At 42.4% G+C, this 17,112-nt stretch overlaps 1 protein-coding gene across 5 annotated transcripts in view; it reads left to right on the top strand.

Annotated features, from left to right (window-relative positions):
* The window catches only part of mast4 (microtubule associated serine/threonine kinase family member 4), a 172,053-nt gene that overhangs the window by 127,804 nt on the left and 27,137 nt on the right, over positions 1 to 17,112 (top strand). For 4 of the 5 annotated variants that reach the window (XM_036977102.1, XM_036977101.1, XM_036977105.1 and 1 more), the window contains 4 exons: positions 2,323 to 2,411; positions 11,423 to 11,492; positions 12,994 to 13,072; positions 14,209 to 14,366. In XM_036977102.1, coding sequence (XP_036832997.1) covers positions 2,323 to 2,411; positions 11,423 to 11,492; positions 12,994 to 13,072; positions 14,209 to 14,366 — 396 coding nt within the window. The remainder of the gene's footprint in view (positions 1 to 2,322; positions 2,412 to 11,422; positions 11,493 to 12,993; positions 13,073 to 14,208; positions 14,367 to 17,112) is intronic. The other variant, XM_036977104.1, reaches the window with a different exon arrangement.

The following is a 17,112-nucleotide window of genomic DNA, read 5'->3' as shown; positions in this document are numbered from 1 at the left end:
TTTTAATTGACTGATTTCCTTATGAACTCTAACTCAGTAAAATCTTTGAAGTTGTTGCGTTTTTTGGTTGTATATGTTCAGTTTATGTTCTCTGAAGATTGAAACATGGTATATTCCCAAATGCATTTTCTCCTGAGATTGAGTCATGGAGCAATTGTTCCTTCAAACCTTTTCCTGTGTAAATGACTGAACTCTCCTGTTGTGATTCAAAATATCCCACCCTTATGAGTCACAATAAAAACATGAATTAATTACTAATGTGAGTAATATCAAAGTCATCAGATGTTGCGATTACAAAATACACAATAGGCATCCCAATTGTTCTACTCGGTAGCAGTAGGCTAAAGTGCTTTGTCAGAATGGATTGAGGCTAGTGTTACGTCTTCACGAGCTAAGCCCGGCTAAATAAGAGGATCTGCTTTGTCAGCACTTAGCGTGACATTAGATAGCTACTGTACCCGGCACCGGTCTGTCCTTCATTTCCTCCTGAGGCTGTCACCCAAGCAAGATGCTCTTTAAGGGACACTTTTTATGGATATGATTTAATAATATATATATTTTTCACTTCTCTTATTGATCGCTGTAAAGGGATTTTAATGTTTTCCAAACTGCTATAGAAATCAAATGTTTTATTAGTACCACTGTTACACCTGGACTGAGGAGTTGGAAGCGTCCATGTGTTTTAATGGAGAATATGAACATTGTTGGAACTGAGGAGAGCATAGTTTGAATACCTAGAGTGAATGGGATGCAGGATTCTGGCAACCATAAGTGGTACAGATTGTGGAAACGTTGCAGAGGACGGTACGCCAGGCCAAAGAAAATGTACTAACAGTTGTTTATGAAATATTTGTAGGCCTATATTTACTGTCATGCTATTGAAGAGCAATTTTTTTTTTTTTTGTCGCCTGACGACTCAGACTTTTTCAGCTGCTCTATCGTAGGCTACATACTTCAGTCTGAGACAGCCAGTAGTTTTTTTGTGGTGATGTTAAAATGAGGGGTGTTGTACAAAACAAAGTCTTGAGCGATTGGATCATCTCTAACCAATCAGAGTATATCCAAGCCAATGACGAATTTTCGAAATGCTGCTTTAACGACATGTATTCTGGCTCTGGCCAAACCTGTCGGTTTCTGGGACTGATCAGACAGATCATTCCATTCCCGAAAATTGTTGGGGTGGTACTCAGATCCAGACTCCTTGAGGAGAAGAAACTATCATTGTCCGTGGGCATGGCGTAGCGTAGCGTTTGGCCGGAGCAAGGAGTTTGGGTAGCCAGGCAACGATTTTTGCTGTTCAATGTTTATTTGGTGAGCAATGTGCATATTAGTCAAAGTCCAGTTTGATTTGTCTAGTGATTCAGGGAGTGGCTACAATAGTTTTCATTGACAACTCACTGCTTCCTTTTTTCATTGAGTAAACAGAACAATCCATCTTTTAAAACTATTGTTAACTAGACCAATTACACTTTTTTGTCTTCACTGAATATGCAAATTGTGTTTCTCAAATAGAAACAGCACTTACCTCTTTCTACATGTGTCCTTGTTAACTGAATTTGCTCACTACCACCAGTGCAGTATTTTTAGCTTCCTCCGGGTGTAGAATCAGGTCTTGAGTGCTGTGTTTAATAATCCACAGAAAAGGCCCATCCTCGGGCTAATCAGAGGTGCTAATGAGGACTATTATCATTAATCAGTTACAGTACTCATGTTGCTGAGACGCCCTGGTCGTTGAGTGCTGGGGGATTTATATGATGTTTAATGGATCCTGCTGGTTGGGGCCTGCTTGGGCAGGATTGGCCTATAGGAGATATCTGGTGGGTCACATTGGCTTTATAGGAGAGATCTGGTGGAAGATATAGAAGATCTGGTGGTACCTTTTGGGGCAGATTGGCCTATAGAATAGATCTGGGCCTCTAGAATCGAATTATGTGGAATTGCAAAGCTCCAGGTAGAAGTTCCTACGGGTGTAGGGTCACCTTATTCTGCTCCAGTACTAGCCTTCCCCTGGGGAAGAATGGCATCTAGGGCAACTTCATGGTACTCCAAGTGCTAACCTATATGAATGCAAGAATGTGGAAAAAAAGGTTGAAACGAGTTTCCATGTCTTTGCACTGGAAGTCATTTTTGTGGATGTGAGTGATGTATAAGTGAACTATGTGCAGTGGAATGTGTAGTGCATGTTAAGTAGCTATGATTACATCTGGCATGTTTACTTAGATAATAAAGCACTGTGAGTGACTGGCTGGCTGTCTGACTGGCTAGCTTTGTCTCGCTCTCCCTGTTTAGCTGTCTAACCTCTTACTGTCTGTGTTTTCATAGCTGCAGGACGAGCAACAGAAAAAGCCTAATAGGAAGTAGTCAGTCTTCAGTGCTTCCGCGACCTCACTCCCCCCTCTCATCACATACAGGTAAGTTGTGTGTGTGTGTGCCCACCACATTTGTACAGGTATCTGTTTTGATGTGTGTGAAGTGCCCCAATGAGTGACAGACATAATTAATGTTGTTGTGCTTGCTCTCATGCGAAGTGGCTTTGGTTGGCCAGTGTTCTATCCCTGAATGAAGGCCATTGTCTGTGGGTAAATGAAGAAGAGGTCTGGAAAAACCATGTCTGAAGTGCAGTCTCTTTGTGGTTCATTAACCACCCACAAGATCATCCTCAGTCTCTCTGTAAACCTTTACCACAACAACACACAAGTGTCTCAAATGTTAGCAACCTGTCTTCAACAGCAAAAATACTTTTTCATTGTCAACGTTTAGTGCTACTGCCTTTCTAAAGACTAGTCTCTGATGCCACGGTTTAAAAGGGTGAGTGTGCTGTGCTATCGGAGCAAGGACATTGGAGCCAGCTGTGATTGTGATTGTAATGGATCCTGAAGTGGCGGGCCTCAGGAAGGAAATGCACAGGAGCGCAAAGAGGGGAGGGTGGACTTCATTTATTCCAGCTTGGGCGTTTTATTTCCTGACAGGCCAATCACTGATAATGGCCCTCCATTTGCGCCGTCAGACTTTCTAACCTTGCTAGAGAACTCGGTCCTTAAATATGAACTATGTAAGAAATAGTGACGGTAATAACAATGTTGAACTTTGGGAGAACTTCACTGGCTGGCACAGACGTATTGCAGGTGCATGTACATTCGGTAAGAGCATTGTTTCCAGTTCTCATGTTAGGAGTACAGTAGGTTTTAGTTACTGTACATTGTTGCAGCCTGTCGCAGTTGTTTTGGCATTTGGTTGATAGCCAAGCTGGAGAGTGTCAACATTACCCACTGTAAATTTACATTTTGTTCACTGTTCTTTTCTTCATGAAAATAGCTATTTTCTTCCTATTAAGAACGTTGGATCATTAGTGATTGTTTTTCACATATGATTTCTAAATGGTATTTAATTTAGATTTAAATCTGCTCGGTATACTCTATTACGACTGCTGCTGTTTATCAAAGCAATCCCAGTGTCTTTTCTCTAAACACAAGATTCATCAGTATTATCCTGTGTCTACATTGCTATTAAAATTGGACTAAATCCGATTCATGTCGAAGAATGGACTTGACCTATTTTGGGTAACAGACATATACAACACAATGTACAATGTGGACCCAGAGGATATCACTTGAAAGTCTTAATTAAAACACTTGTTTCCAAAGTGGTCCTCAATGGTAAAAACAATAACACATATAATGATTAAAAGGAAAGACAAAAATGACAAACAACCATAAATACATTCATTTATATTGACATCCTAAAAAGTGTCACTGTTCACTGCACTTCTCCCTAACCTTAAAAATCAACCATATTCATTTCACATTAAAACAATCCTTCAAATAAATACACCTGACCAGCAGTAGGGGGCACACGGGGCAGTGTAGTGGTTTCTCTTACTTAGACAACCGTATCCAAATGAAAACCTTTGCCTGCTTTTTAAAGCTAATTTTACTTTTTCTTTGCTTGATCTCCAAGGGAAGGCTATTCCATAGACCAGTTATTCCCTAACTGGGGTACACGCGCAATGCCGTTGGGGTACGCCAAATAAAAATATGATCCACATTTTTTTTTTAAAATAACAATGTGTATATTTAAAAATGTTTTTTCCAAACAGTCCATTTATATTTTCCAACGGGGCTATACATTTGGGTGAGTTTTTTTTTTCTCCCCTAGTAGCCTCGTTTCACTGCCAAAAATGTAATTTAACGATCTAGTGTTTAGCAAAATAAAAACACAATGTCAAATACAGGTAGCCAGTCAAATAATTAACATCCAATCACATTAACCGTTACTCTCTCGCGGGAATTCCACTAACGGTCCATAAGTAGCCAAATGTAGCTGCTGCTCATTCCGTTTGCTCGAAAATGTATAATTTGCATACAAGTTGTTCTGCTGCCACGAGCACATCCAATGCTAGCATCAGTAATTCTACATTTGTTGTTAGCCCAACTGGCATGGACACTGACAGTTGTGAATCTGATGCAGCCAAATATGATGAACTACATTTGGGGTTCACTTCTATTGGGAGTAGTGCCTTTCCTCAGCCACGATGTGTTATATGTGCAAAAGTACTATCTCACAACTCGATGAGACCTTCACTAGGACATTTAGAATCAATAACATGCGAATTTGAAAAATAAGCCACGGGAGGTTTTTGAGCGTGATTTAAGACTTTCAAGTAGTAAGACATGTATAAAAGCAACAGATACCATTAATAAGAAGGGTCTAGCAGCGTCTTATATGGTGAGCTACCAAGTGGCTAGGACAGGCAAGCCCCATACTATTGTGGAGGACTTAATTATTCCTGCTGCCGCGAATATGGCTGGGACAATGCTGGGGGAAAAGGCCCAAAAAAACTATACAGACAATGTCTTCACACTGTTTCACGATGCATCAGTGACATGGCAGGAGATGTTTTGAAACAATTACTGCTTCGCATACAACCAGTGAATTCTATCTGTTACAGCTGGATGAGTCAACAGACGTGGCAGGCCTGGCACAGCTCCTGGTATATGTCCGTTACGTTTATGGGGGGTCAATTAAGGAAGACATCCTCTTCTGCAAACCACTGGAAACCAGGACAAGAGGACAGGATATGTTTAAAGTACTGGACAGCTTTGTGACATCCATGGTGGTCAAGATGTGTTGGTATCTGTACTGATGGCGCAAAAGCCATGACAGGGAGACATAGTGGAGTGATAACGCGCGTGCCAGCAGTTGCTCCCAACGCCACTTGGGTACACTGCAGCATCCACCGAGAGGCTCTTGCTGCCCATGGATTTCCTGACAGCTTGAAAGACGTTTTGGACACTACAGTGAAAATTGTTAACTTTGTAAAGGCCCCTGAACTCTTGTGTATTTTCTGCATTATTGCAACAAGCGGTTCTGTGAAAATTGAATTTAATGAGAAGCCACTGCCAGATTTCTGGGTAGGGCTGCGCTCGGAGTTTCTTGCCTTGGCAAATCGCGCTGTTAAGACACTGATGCTCTTTGTAACCAGGTACCTATTTGAGAGTGGATTCTCGGCCCTCACTAGCATGAAAACTAAATACAGGCAGACTGTGTGGAACATTTTAGACTGAGACTCTCTCCAATACAACCCAACATTGCAGAGTTATCTGCATCCATTCAAGCACACCCTTCTCATTAACATGTGGGGAGTTATTCACCATTTTTGATGAACAAATAAGGTTTTATATGTAAGATGTCTAAATAAGAGCAAAATTATTCATGATTATATTATTTGTGCCCTGGTCCTATAAGAGCTCATTGTCACTTCCCACGAGCCGGGTTGTGACGTCAAACTCATTCTTATGTTTAATAAATGTGTGTGTGTGGCAGGCTTACCCTGGTGCTAGAGGGAGTATGCAGCTGGATGTTGACTTTTTGAAGGGGTACGGGACTATAAAAGTTTGGGAACCACTGCCATAGACAAATGCCTGTATGGAAAAACGTGCTCTTCGCAGTACTGTGTACTCTTGGGATTTTACAAGACCTAACACTAGCTCTGGTATTGGGACGGTGTTGGTTATAGACCCTATCAATGTGGTTTTTCATCTAACCTGGGGCACGATCATTTAAGATGTCAAACATATGATTTAAGTTGGTTGGTCCACTCTGGATTCCAAAGGCAACAAGCCCCCCTCCTGGAACTCCTGTACCCTTATGTGGGTCATTAGGGGGGACATTCAGCAAATACCTGATAACATTATTTTGCATGACCTGCATTCTCTTCATCTTTTTGATAGCCCACTATACCAAGTAGAGCAGGCATAATCAAAATGACACAATCAAGGTTGAGAATCAGTTTCAAACCTCTTGATACTAGCCATCCCGGATCCGGGATCGTAAATACAGCCTCAAGCCCATTACCATAACGCAACGTTAACTATTCATGAAAATCGCAAATGAAATGAAATAAATATGCTAGCTCTCAAGCTTAGCCTTTTGTTAACAACACTGTCATCTCAGATTTTCAAAATATGCTTTTCAACCATAGCAAAACAAGCATTTGTGTAAGAGTATTGATAGCTAGCGTAGCATTTAGCGTAGCATTCAGCGGGCAACATTTTCACAAAAACACAAAGCATTCAATATAAAATCATTTACCTTTGAAGAACTTCGGATGTTTTCAATGAGGAGACTCTCAGTTAGATAGCAAATGTTCAGTTTTTCCAAAAAGATTCTTTGTGTAGGAGAAATCGCTCCGTTTTGTTCATCGCGTTTGGCTACCAAAAAAACCTGAAAATTCAGTCATCAAAACGCCAAACTTTTTTCCAAATTACCTCCATAATATCGACGGAAACATGGCAAACGTTGTTTAGAATCAATCCTCATGGTGTTTTTCACATCTCTTCGATGATATATCGTTCGTGGAAGTCTGCTTTCTCCTCTGAATCACATGGAAGAATACTTGCACCTGGAGATTACGCACCAATTTCAACGCAGGACACCAGGCGGACACCTGGTAAATGTGGTCTCTTATGGTCAATCTTCCAATGATATGCCTACAAATACGTCACAATGCTGCAAACACCTTGGGGAAACGACAGAAAGTGTAGGCTCATTCCTTGCGCATTCACAGCCATATAAGGAGACAATGGAAAACAGCGCCTCAAATTTTGCTCACTTCCTGTTTGAAGTTTCATCTTGGTTTCGCCTGTAGCATCAGTTCTGTGGCACTCACAGATAATATCTTTGCAGTTTTGGAAACGTCAGAGTGGTTTCTTTCCAAAGCTATACACTATATTCAATCGCCTATCGTTATCTTGTCAGCTAAGCAATCTACGTTTTGTACCAAATAAAATCAATATATATATATGATGCTCTCTGCGCTTTTAACGGACCTCTGAGACTATCACAGTGCAGGTGCATTTATACGGAGACTTGATTACACACAGGTGGATTGTATTTATCATCATTAGTCATTTAGGTCAACATTGGATCATTCAGAGATCCTCACTGAACTTCTGGAGAGAGTTTGCTGCACTGAAAGTAAAGGGGCTGAATAATTTTGCACGCCCAATTTTTCAGTTTTTGATTTGTTAAAAAAGTTTGAAATATCCAATAAATGTCGTTCCACTTCATGATTGTGTCCCACTTGTTGTTGATTCTTCACAAAAAAAATACAGTTTTATATCTTTGTTTGACGCCTGAAATGTGGCAAAATGTCACAAAGTTCAAGGGGGCCGAATACTTTCGCAAGGCACTGTATATACACTGCTCAAAAAAATAAAGGGAACACTTAAACAACACAATGTAACTCCAAGTCAATCACACTTCTGTGAAATCAAACTGTCCACTTAGGAAGCAACACTGATTGACAATAAATGTCACATGCTGTTGTGCAAATGGAATAGACAACAGGTGGAAATTATAGGCATTTAGCAAGACACCCCCAATAAAGGAGTGGTTCTGCAGGTGGGGACCACAGACCACTTCTCAGTTCCTATGCTTCCTGGCTGATGTTTTGGTCACTTTTGAATGCTGGCGGTGCTTTCACTCTAGTGGTAGCATGAGACGGAGTCTACAACCCACACCTGTGGCTCAGGTAGTGCAGCTCATCCAGGATGGCACATCAATGCGAGCTGTGGCAAGAAGGTTTGCTGTGTCTGTCAATGTAGTATCCAGAGCATGGAGGCGCTACCAGGAGACAGGCCAGTACATCAGGAGACGTGGAGGAGGCCATAGGAGGGCAACACCCCAGCAGCAGGACCGCTACCGCCGCCTTTGTGCAAGGAGGAGCAGGAGGAGCACTGCCAGAGCCCTGCAACATGACCTCCAGCAGGCCACAAATGTGCATGTGTCTGCTCAAACGGTCAGAAACAGACTCCATGAGGGTGGTATGAGGGCCCAATGTCCACAGGTGGGGGTTGTGCTTACAGCCCAACACCGTGCAGGACGTGTGTCATTTGCCAGAGAACACCAAGATTGGCAAATTCGCCACTGGCGCCCTGTGCTCTTCACATATGAAAGCAGGTTCACACTGAGCAGATGTGACAGAGTCTGGAGACGCCGTGGAGAACGTTCTGCTGCCTGCAACATCCTCCAACATGACCGGTTTGGCGGTGGGTCAGTCATGGTGTGGGGTGGCATTTCTTTGGGGGGCCGCACAGCCCTCCATGTGCTCGCCAGAGGTAGCCTGACTGTCATTAGGTACTGAGATGAGATCCTCAGACCCCTTGGAGACCATATGCTGGTGCGGTTGACCCTGGGTTCCTCCTAATGCCTGACAATGCTAGACCTCATGTGGCTGGAGTGTGTCAGCAGTTCCTGCAAGAGGAAGGCATTGATGCTATGGACTGGCCCGCCCGTTCCCCAGACCTGAATACAATTGAGCACATCTGGGACATCATGTCTCGCTCCATCCACCAATGACACGTTGCACCACAGACTGTCCAGGAGTTGGCAGATGCTTTAGTCCAGGTCTGGGAAGAGATCCCTCAGGAGACCATCCGCCACCTCATCAGGAGCATGCCCAGGCGTTGTAGGGAGGTCATACAGGCACGTGGAGGCCACACACACTACTGAGCCTCATTTTGACTTGTTTTAAGGACATTACATCACAGTTGGATCAGCCTGTAGTGTGGTTTTCCACTTTAATTTTGAGTGTGACTCTACATCCAGACCTCCATGGGTTGATAAATTTGATTTCCATTGATAATTTTGGTTTGGTTTTGTTGTCAGCACATTCAACTATGTAAAGAAAAAAGTATTTAATAAGAATATTTCATTCATTCAGATCTAGGACGTGTTATTTTAGTGTTCCCTTTTTATTTTTTTGAGCAGTGTATATAAAAGAATATGAACTTTTAAAGTGAGATTTTCACTGGATAGTTACCATGTGTTCCTTTTCCTCAGGTGTGTTCTATCCCATCCTGGTGATGTACTTATCTATGCTCATCAGCTATAATTAAATTACACCACAAACAGGTGACATCGCCATGTAAACAGCCTCTCTCTGTTCCTCAGTACCACCATTGTTCCCCGAGTATTGCATAGCCTTCTCGCTATCATCAGATTTGTCTCAGGGGTTGCCATCGCTGCCCTTAGTTTATTAACTGTTTACTCCAGCCTTTGGCTACAGAGTTAATTGTGGTTAATTAAAGTTGGACCAAGGGTTAGTTCTTCACCTTATTGCTGAGGGAACACAAGGCCTAGTTGCTGCCGTTGGGGAAAGCCCCGTAGTTTGACGTGTTCAATATCCTGAGGCAGGACCACAGAACAGTAGGCATGTGGGTAATAAGTGGATGCTGTCCATATGGATGGTGAGATTGAGAGATAGAGGGATCATTTGGAGGCCCTCCCTGGTAGAGGATGCTTCAGGCTCCACTATAGGACTTCAAGTTCTGCAATAAAACCCCAAGACCCCAAATATTAGCAACTGTTAGCTAAGGGCTAACTAACATCTTATGGACTGTTGTAAATGTCTTTTATAGCCAGATGTCTTCACCCAGACTGTCTTTGTTTGAATAACGCCATTGTGTTAACATAGCTATTTAGACTACGGTATTAGCCTAAAGGCTACTCTTACAGTAGCTGATAACTCCACCGATAACTGATATACAATTAATAGGATTAGAAAAGGGGGATTTTCTCTTGCTTTTCTGAACATTTGCGGCCATTCGCATGTCATTGTCACAATGTATGAAATAAAAATTTGAAGCATAGTTATTGGACAATTGCTCTTTTGGATGGCAATTTATGAAAATTCAGTGGTGTTAAAATACTTTAAAGTACACTTAAGTCGTTTTTGGGGATATCTGTACTTTACTTTACTTTACTATTTATATTTTTGACAACTTTTACTTTTACTCCATTCCTAAAGAAAATATTGTACTTTTTACTCTATACATTTTTTTCCTGACAACCCAAAGTACGTGTTACATTTTGAATGCTAAGCATGACAGGAAAATTGTAAAATTCACTCTCTTCTCAAGATAACACGTGGTCACCCCTACTGCCTATGGTCTGGGGGACTCAATAAACACAAAGGCATCTTTTGTAAATAATCTCTGAGCTGTGCCCCTGGCTAAAAACAATAAAATGGTGCCGTCTGCATTGCTTAATATATGGAATTTGAAATGATTTACACTTTTACTTCTACATTTGATACTTAAGTGTAATTACATTTATTTTTGATTCTGAAGTAGATTTAGCAATAAAATGCTTATGGGCAGGCTTTATTTATTTCCAGGAAGTAATTTATACTAGATCTTTGTGGTTATCTGAAAAATGACATGAGAATGTGGCATACATAGGAAATATGAATCTTAAAAGAAACATTTTTAGACTTTTACTCAAGTAGTATTTTACTGGGTAACTTTTACTTGGGTAACTTTTAAGGTATCTATACTTTTAGTCAAGTATGACAATTAGGTACTTTTCCCACCACTGGAAATACTTTCATTTCCCTGCTGTAAAACATATCGACAAGTTTTGCCCCCCCCCAAAAAAAACACACAAAAAAACATTTGTTGGGCTCTTTTTTTTTCTTCTTTCTTTTGTGCCATGACTCATGTGTTTCTCCTGATTAATCCAAGCCGATGAGCTGCAATGTGGAAGTTTATGATTATGTAATTACTGCTTCAAGCAGGTCAGTCCCATTTGAGAGACAGTCCCATTTCAGTCTTCCTAGATTAAGCTCCTTCAGATAAGAGCCAATGAAACACAATAAAATCTAAAATTCTGTGTAAAGTACAATAGCTGAGAGTAAATTGATGAAGAAATGTGTCATCTATGCTGACTTATTACACTTTCTTATTTAAAGAAAAAAGACCAAGTCCTAATATAGGTTTGGTATGGGTTTGATTCTATGCTGATGGCTCAGTATTATTATTTCCAAGATTCATTTAAAATGCTTTTGTCTCAAGTTTCTGGAATGTTGTCTTTAATAACTTGTAATCTCCTCTTGTTTCTCTGCTTCCTCTCTGAATAACAGGAACGAGTCCTCAAGACAGCCCCAGAAACTTCTCTCCTAGTGCCTCAGCCCACTTCTCATTTGCACGAAGGTATTAGTAAAAGTCAATGCCAGTTGAACCTTTTATCCGTAACTCTACTCAACTAGCATACCAATAGTCTGCAATAAAATGCTTATGGGCAGGTTTTATTGTTTTAAGAAAGTAGTAAAGTTGTAGTACTTTATCTTGGTGGTTATCTGACAAATTGAATGAGAATTGAGGCATACATAGGAAATATGAATCTTAAAAGAAACATTTATCCTTTTTTAAACAACGAAGCCAAATTGTGGTGCTATTATTGTCTGCCGCAGACAGGCAACGGTTCTTTTGAGAAGCGAAGGCAGGATCTCACTGTGTTCTGACAGGCTCTCTATACAGAGATTGAAATCACAGGCAGGTTCAAGGGTTCAGTCTTTTACCATCATCAGACTCAGACTCAAACTCCTTGTGTTTTCTGAAGTGCTTTTCTCCACGTCTTCACAAAAAGCCTGAAATCTTTTTTGTTCAACCTTCACTCAACACGACTTTTAACAGCTTATTTATTGCTATGATTCCGTCAGTGCCACAGACCAGACATGTCATGTCAGGACTCTGTTTTGTCATGTAAACATCATAGCTCTTCTTCCTGTTACTCATGTCTAAGAATACACACAACGTCATTTTAACTCACATGTCCGTTCGTGCATGTGTATAAATACACAACGTCATTGTTACCTTGCCATTATACCTGAATCATGAAAATTCTGTTTGATGTGTTTCTAGATGTCCCTACATTTTATCCCCACACGTTATTCCTCTGCGTTTGTATCAATGTTCAGTGTTATTGGTTAGTGCAACAGAAGACATCTCACTACTCGGTAGGTTGGGGCGGCAGGGTATGTTGGGGTGGCAGGGTAGGTTGGGGTGGCAGGGTAGCCTAGTGGTTAGAGCGTTGGACTAGTAACCGAAAGGTTGCAAGATCGAATCTCCGACCTGACAAGGTTAAAATCTGTTGTTTTGCCCCTGAACAAGGCAGTTAACCCACTTTTCCTAGGCCGTCATTGAAAATAAGAATTTGTTCTTGACTGACTTGCCTAGTTAAATAAAGGTCAAATAAAAAAGATGTGGGTGGCAGGTAGCGTAGATCAAGGAAACTGTGTCCTGTGTGGGTTTGATTCTCACGGGGGACCTGTACGACAATGTGTGCATTCACTACTGTATGTCACTCTGGATAAAAGTGTCTGCTAAATGACTCAAGTGTAATCCACGGTAAATGCTGCAGTAGGCTATTGAAAAGCAGTCTTTCCTACCCATTCTTCCGGAAAGCTAAAGGTTGCAAATGACCTAACTCTGCACATAGGTCAAAGGTCATCCAGAACGTTGTGCATTTGTAGTGTAGGTATGTTATTCAAAATCCTGGAGCTTTGAGTAGTCTTGTTTTGAATATCATTCATAGTTATTTTTATATTTTGTTAACTACAGTTCTCATATTACTGATTTAGTTATTTATGGTTTCTGAGTTTATGATGACGTCTGTCTGTCTCTTTCTATCTCTGTCTGTGTGTTTGAGCAGGACTGATGGACGACGCTGGTCTTTGGCCTCTCTGCCTTCCTCTGGCTATGGCACCAACACACCCAGCTCCACTGTTTCTGTATGTACCATACCACTCAATTTGTTAAAGGCCATGAAAACAAAATATATTATGTGTTAGCTAGATTTTTTTTTTTAAAAAGCAATGCCAAAAAGGTTGTTTAACCTAACTTTTTCACATACTGATGGAAAACCCTTTCAATCTAAAAATACATATACTGTACCAGATCACTGGATATTCAAGAATTGTTCAAATAAAGATGTTTCAATGTGAAATGATCGTCTGATGGGCATCCTCTAGTCTGTACTTCAGTCACCTGTGCTGTACTGTGCTGTACTGTACTGTACTGTGCTGTACTGTGCTGTACTGTGCTGTAATGTAGGCTACTGGTAGTCAGAGATGATTGGTGCCATTCTCCCGCTAGTGTCTCGCAGGCTGACACATACCACCAGACGCTGTATTTAGGGCCAGCAGATTTGTTTTGGACTAAATATGGCCCTGGCACACAGCTAGGCCACCCACACACACACAAACACACACACACACAAACACATAACTCTGCTCTGTTTACTGACAAACTCAAATCACACAGGCAGGCGATGGTCAACTCTCTGACACACACACACACACACACACACACACACACACAAACAGGCCCCATGGCAGACTACACAAAGTAAACAAGCCGTCACACACAAAGTAATGGGTTGTTTGTTAACGGCCATGTTTTTTGAGGACCATCAATTAGAGCTGATAAATACTTAACATGTTGCCGGAGGCTGGTGAGGGCGACCGGTTAGGGGGAACTACCATAGAGCGGGATTAACACCAGCAACTGTGTTGTTTGTCCAGGCTATGTTTACAGTTTAGTTTAAATTGAATCCCTATTTGGATTGGATTTGAGAACAATGTAATGAGAAGAAATGGGAATGTTCACAGTAATTTGTTAGCTTTCATCTACTGTACCGTCGCAACCATTTTGGCACCCATAAGTTTGTCCTTCATTTTCAAAACACTGTAAAAGGGCATCAATACCGTAATGAACATTTACCCAATCACATAAACACAACAGTCAGAACAAACATGCTACTCTCCTGGTATCTGTCATTCTCTCGTGCAAAAACATTCATCAAAGCATTAGCCTCTCCTTTTTATCTTTTCTTTTCTCGTTCAATGTATATTCATTTCATTTCCAGTCGTCCTGTTCATCACAGGAGAAGCTGCACCAGCTACCCTTCCAGCCCACCCCGGATGAGCTGCACTTTCTCTCCAAGCACTTCTGCACCGAGAGCATCGCCGGGGACGACCGACGGAGGGGGACAGCGCCAATGCGACCCCGCTCGCGCAGTCTCAGGTATGTACGGAGGCACGATATCTAAGGAAGTCTCAAAGTTTTTCTCGCCTGAGGTAGAGTATCTCATGGTATGCTGTAGACCACACTATCTACCTAGAGAGTTTCCATCTGTATTTTTCGTAGCTGTCTACATTCCACCGCAGAGCGAAGTTGGCACTGAAACCGCACTCAATAAGCTGTATTCCGCCATAAGAAAACAGGAAAACGCTCATACGGGGGCGGCGCTCCAGGTGGCCAGTGACTTTAATACAGGGAAACTTAAATCAGTTTTACCACTACAGGACTGTTTTGCTAGCACAGACTGGAATATGTTCCAGGATTCTTCCGATGGCATTGAGGAGTACACCACATCAGTCACTGGCTTCATCAATAAGTGCATTGAGGACGTCGCCCCCACAGTTACCGTATGTACATACCCCAACCAGAAGCCATGGATTACAGGCAACATTCGCACCGAGCTAAAGGGTAGAGCTGCTGCTTTCAAGGAGCGGGACTCTAACCCAGAAGCTTATAAGAAATCCCACTATGCTCTGCGACGAACCATCAAACAAGCAAAGCGTCAATACAGGACTAAGATCGAATCGTACTACAGCGGCTCCATAACTCGTTGGATGTGGCAGGGCTTGCAAACTATTACAGACTACAAAAGGAAGCCCTACCAAGAGCTGCCCAGTGTCACAAGCCTACCAGACGAGCTAAATAACTTCTATGCTCGCTTCGAGGCAAGTAACACTGAAACATACATGAGAGCACCAGCTCGTCCGGTTGACTGTGTGATCACGCGCTCCGCAGCCGATGTGAGTAAGACCTTTAAACAGTTCAACATTCACAAGGTCGCAGGGCCTTCACTGACAGTTTCAACCTCTCCCTGTCTGAGTCTGTAATACCAACATGTTTCAAGCAGACCACCATAGTGTTCTTGGGCACAGAGACTAAGGTAACCTGCCTAAATGACTACTGACCCGTAGCTCTCACGTCTGTAGCCATGAAATGCTTTGAAAAGCTGGTCATGACTTACATCAACACCATTATCCCAGAAACCCTAGACCCACTCCAATTTGCATACCGCACCAACAGATCCACAGATGATGCAATCTATTGCACTCCACAATGCCCTTTCCCACCTGGACAAAAGGAACACCTATGTGAGAATGCTATTCATTGACTACAGCTCAGTGTTCAACAGCATAGTGTCCTCAAAGCTCATCACTAAGCTAAGGACCCTGGGACAAAACACCTCCCTCTGCAACTGGATCCTAGACTTACTGACGTGCTGCCACCAGGTGGTAAGGGTAGGTAACAACACATCTGCCACGCTGATGCTCAACATGGGGGCCCCTCAGGAATGTGTGCTCAGTCCCCTCCTGTACTCCCTGTTTACTCATGACTGCGCGGCCAGGCGCGACTCCAACACCAAGTTTGCTGATGACACAACAGTGGTAGGCCTGATCAACAAGAGCAATGAGGAAGCCTACAGGGAGGAGGTCAGAGACCTGACCGTGTGGTGCAAGGACAACAACCTCTCCCTCAACGTGATCAAGACAAAGGAGATTATTGTGGATTACAGGAAAAGGATCCTCAAAAGGTTTAACAGCACCATCGAGAGCATCACTGCCTGGTATGGCAACTGCTCGGTCTCCGACCACAAGGCACTGCAGGGGGTAGTGTGTACGGCCCAGTACATCACCGGGGCCAAGCTATACCTATATACCAGGCGGTGTCAGGAAGGCCTTAAAAATTGTCAGACTCCAGCCACCCTAGTCATGGACTGTTCTCTCTGCTACCGCACGGCAAGCAGTACCGGAGTGATAAATCTAGGTCCAAGAGGCTTCTGAACAGCTTCTTCCCACAAGCCATAAGACTCCTGAACAGCTAATCAAATGGCTACCCAGACTATTTGCACCCCCACCACGCTGCTGCTTCTCTCTGTTATTATCTATGCATAGCCACTTTAATAACCCTACCTGCATGTACATATTTCCTCAATTACCTCGTCACTGGTGCCCCCGCACATTGACACATTGACTCTGAACCTGTATATAGCCCCGCTATTATTTACTGCTGCTCTTGAATTATTTGTTTTTCTTATCTCTGAGTTTTAAGAAAATGCCCCAAAAAAAGTGTGTTAAGGGCTTGTAAGTAATCATTTCACTATAAGGTCTACTACACCTGTTGTATTCGGCACATTTGACCAATAAAATTTGTTTTGATTTCGTGTTTGCCAAAAGACCATGAGAAACCAGATGATCTTGTCTGATATTGAACTCCTTGGCCTGAATGCTAAGCATCATGTCTGGAGGAAACCTGGCACCATCCCTACGGTGGAGCATGGTGGTGGCAGCATGCTGTGTTGATGTTTTTCAGCAGCAGGGACTGGGAGACTAGTCAGGATTGAGGGAAAAATGAACAGAGAAAAGTACAAGGATCCTTCATGAAAACCTGCTCCAGAGCATTCAGGACCTCAGACTGGGGTGATTGTTCACCTTCCAACAGGACAGTGACCCTAAGCACACAGCCAAGGCAACGCTGGAGTGGCTTTGGGCAAGTATCTGAATGTCTTTGAGTGGCCCAGCCAGAGCCTGGACTTGAAACCTCGATTTGAACATCTCTGCAGAGAACAGAAAATAGCTGTGCTGCAATGCTCCCCATCCAGCCTGACAGAGCTTAAGGTGCTTCAACAAAGTACTGAGTAAAGGGTTTGAATACTTATGTCAATGTGATATTTCAGTTTTTATTTTTTTATAAC

The sequence above is a fragment of the Oncorhynchus mykiss genome, chromosome 5 (assembly GCF_013265735.2).
Source record: "Oncorhynchus mykiss isolate Arlee chromosome 5, USDA_OmykA_1.1, whole genome shotgun sequence".
In the NCBI taxonomy this organism is placed as follows: domain Eukaryota; kingdom Metazoa; phylum Chordata; class Actinopteri; order Salmoniformes; family Salmonidae; genus Oncorhynchus; species Oncorhynchus mykiss.
The sequence above is the reverse complement of the archived record's forward strand: the minus strand, read 5'-3'. Positions and strand labels throughout refer to the sequence as shown.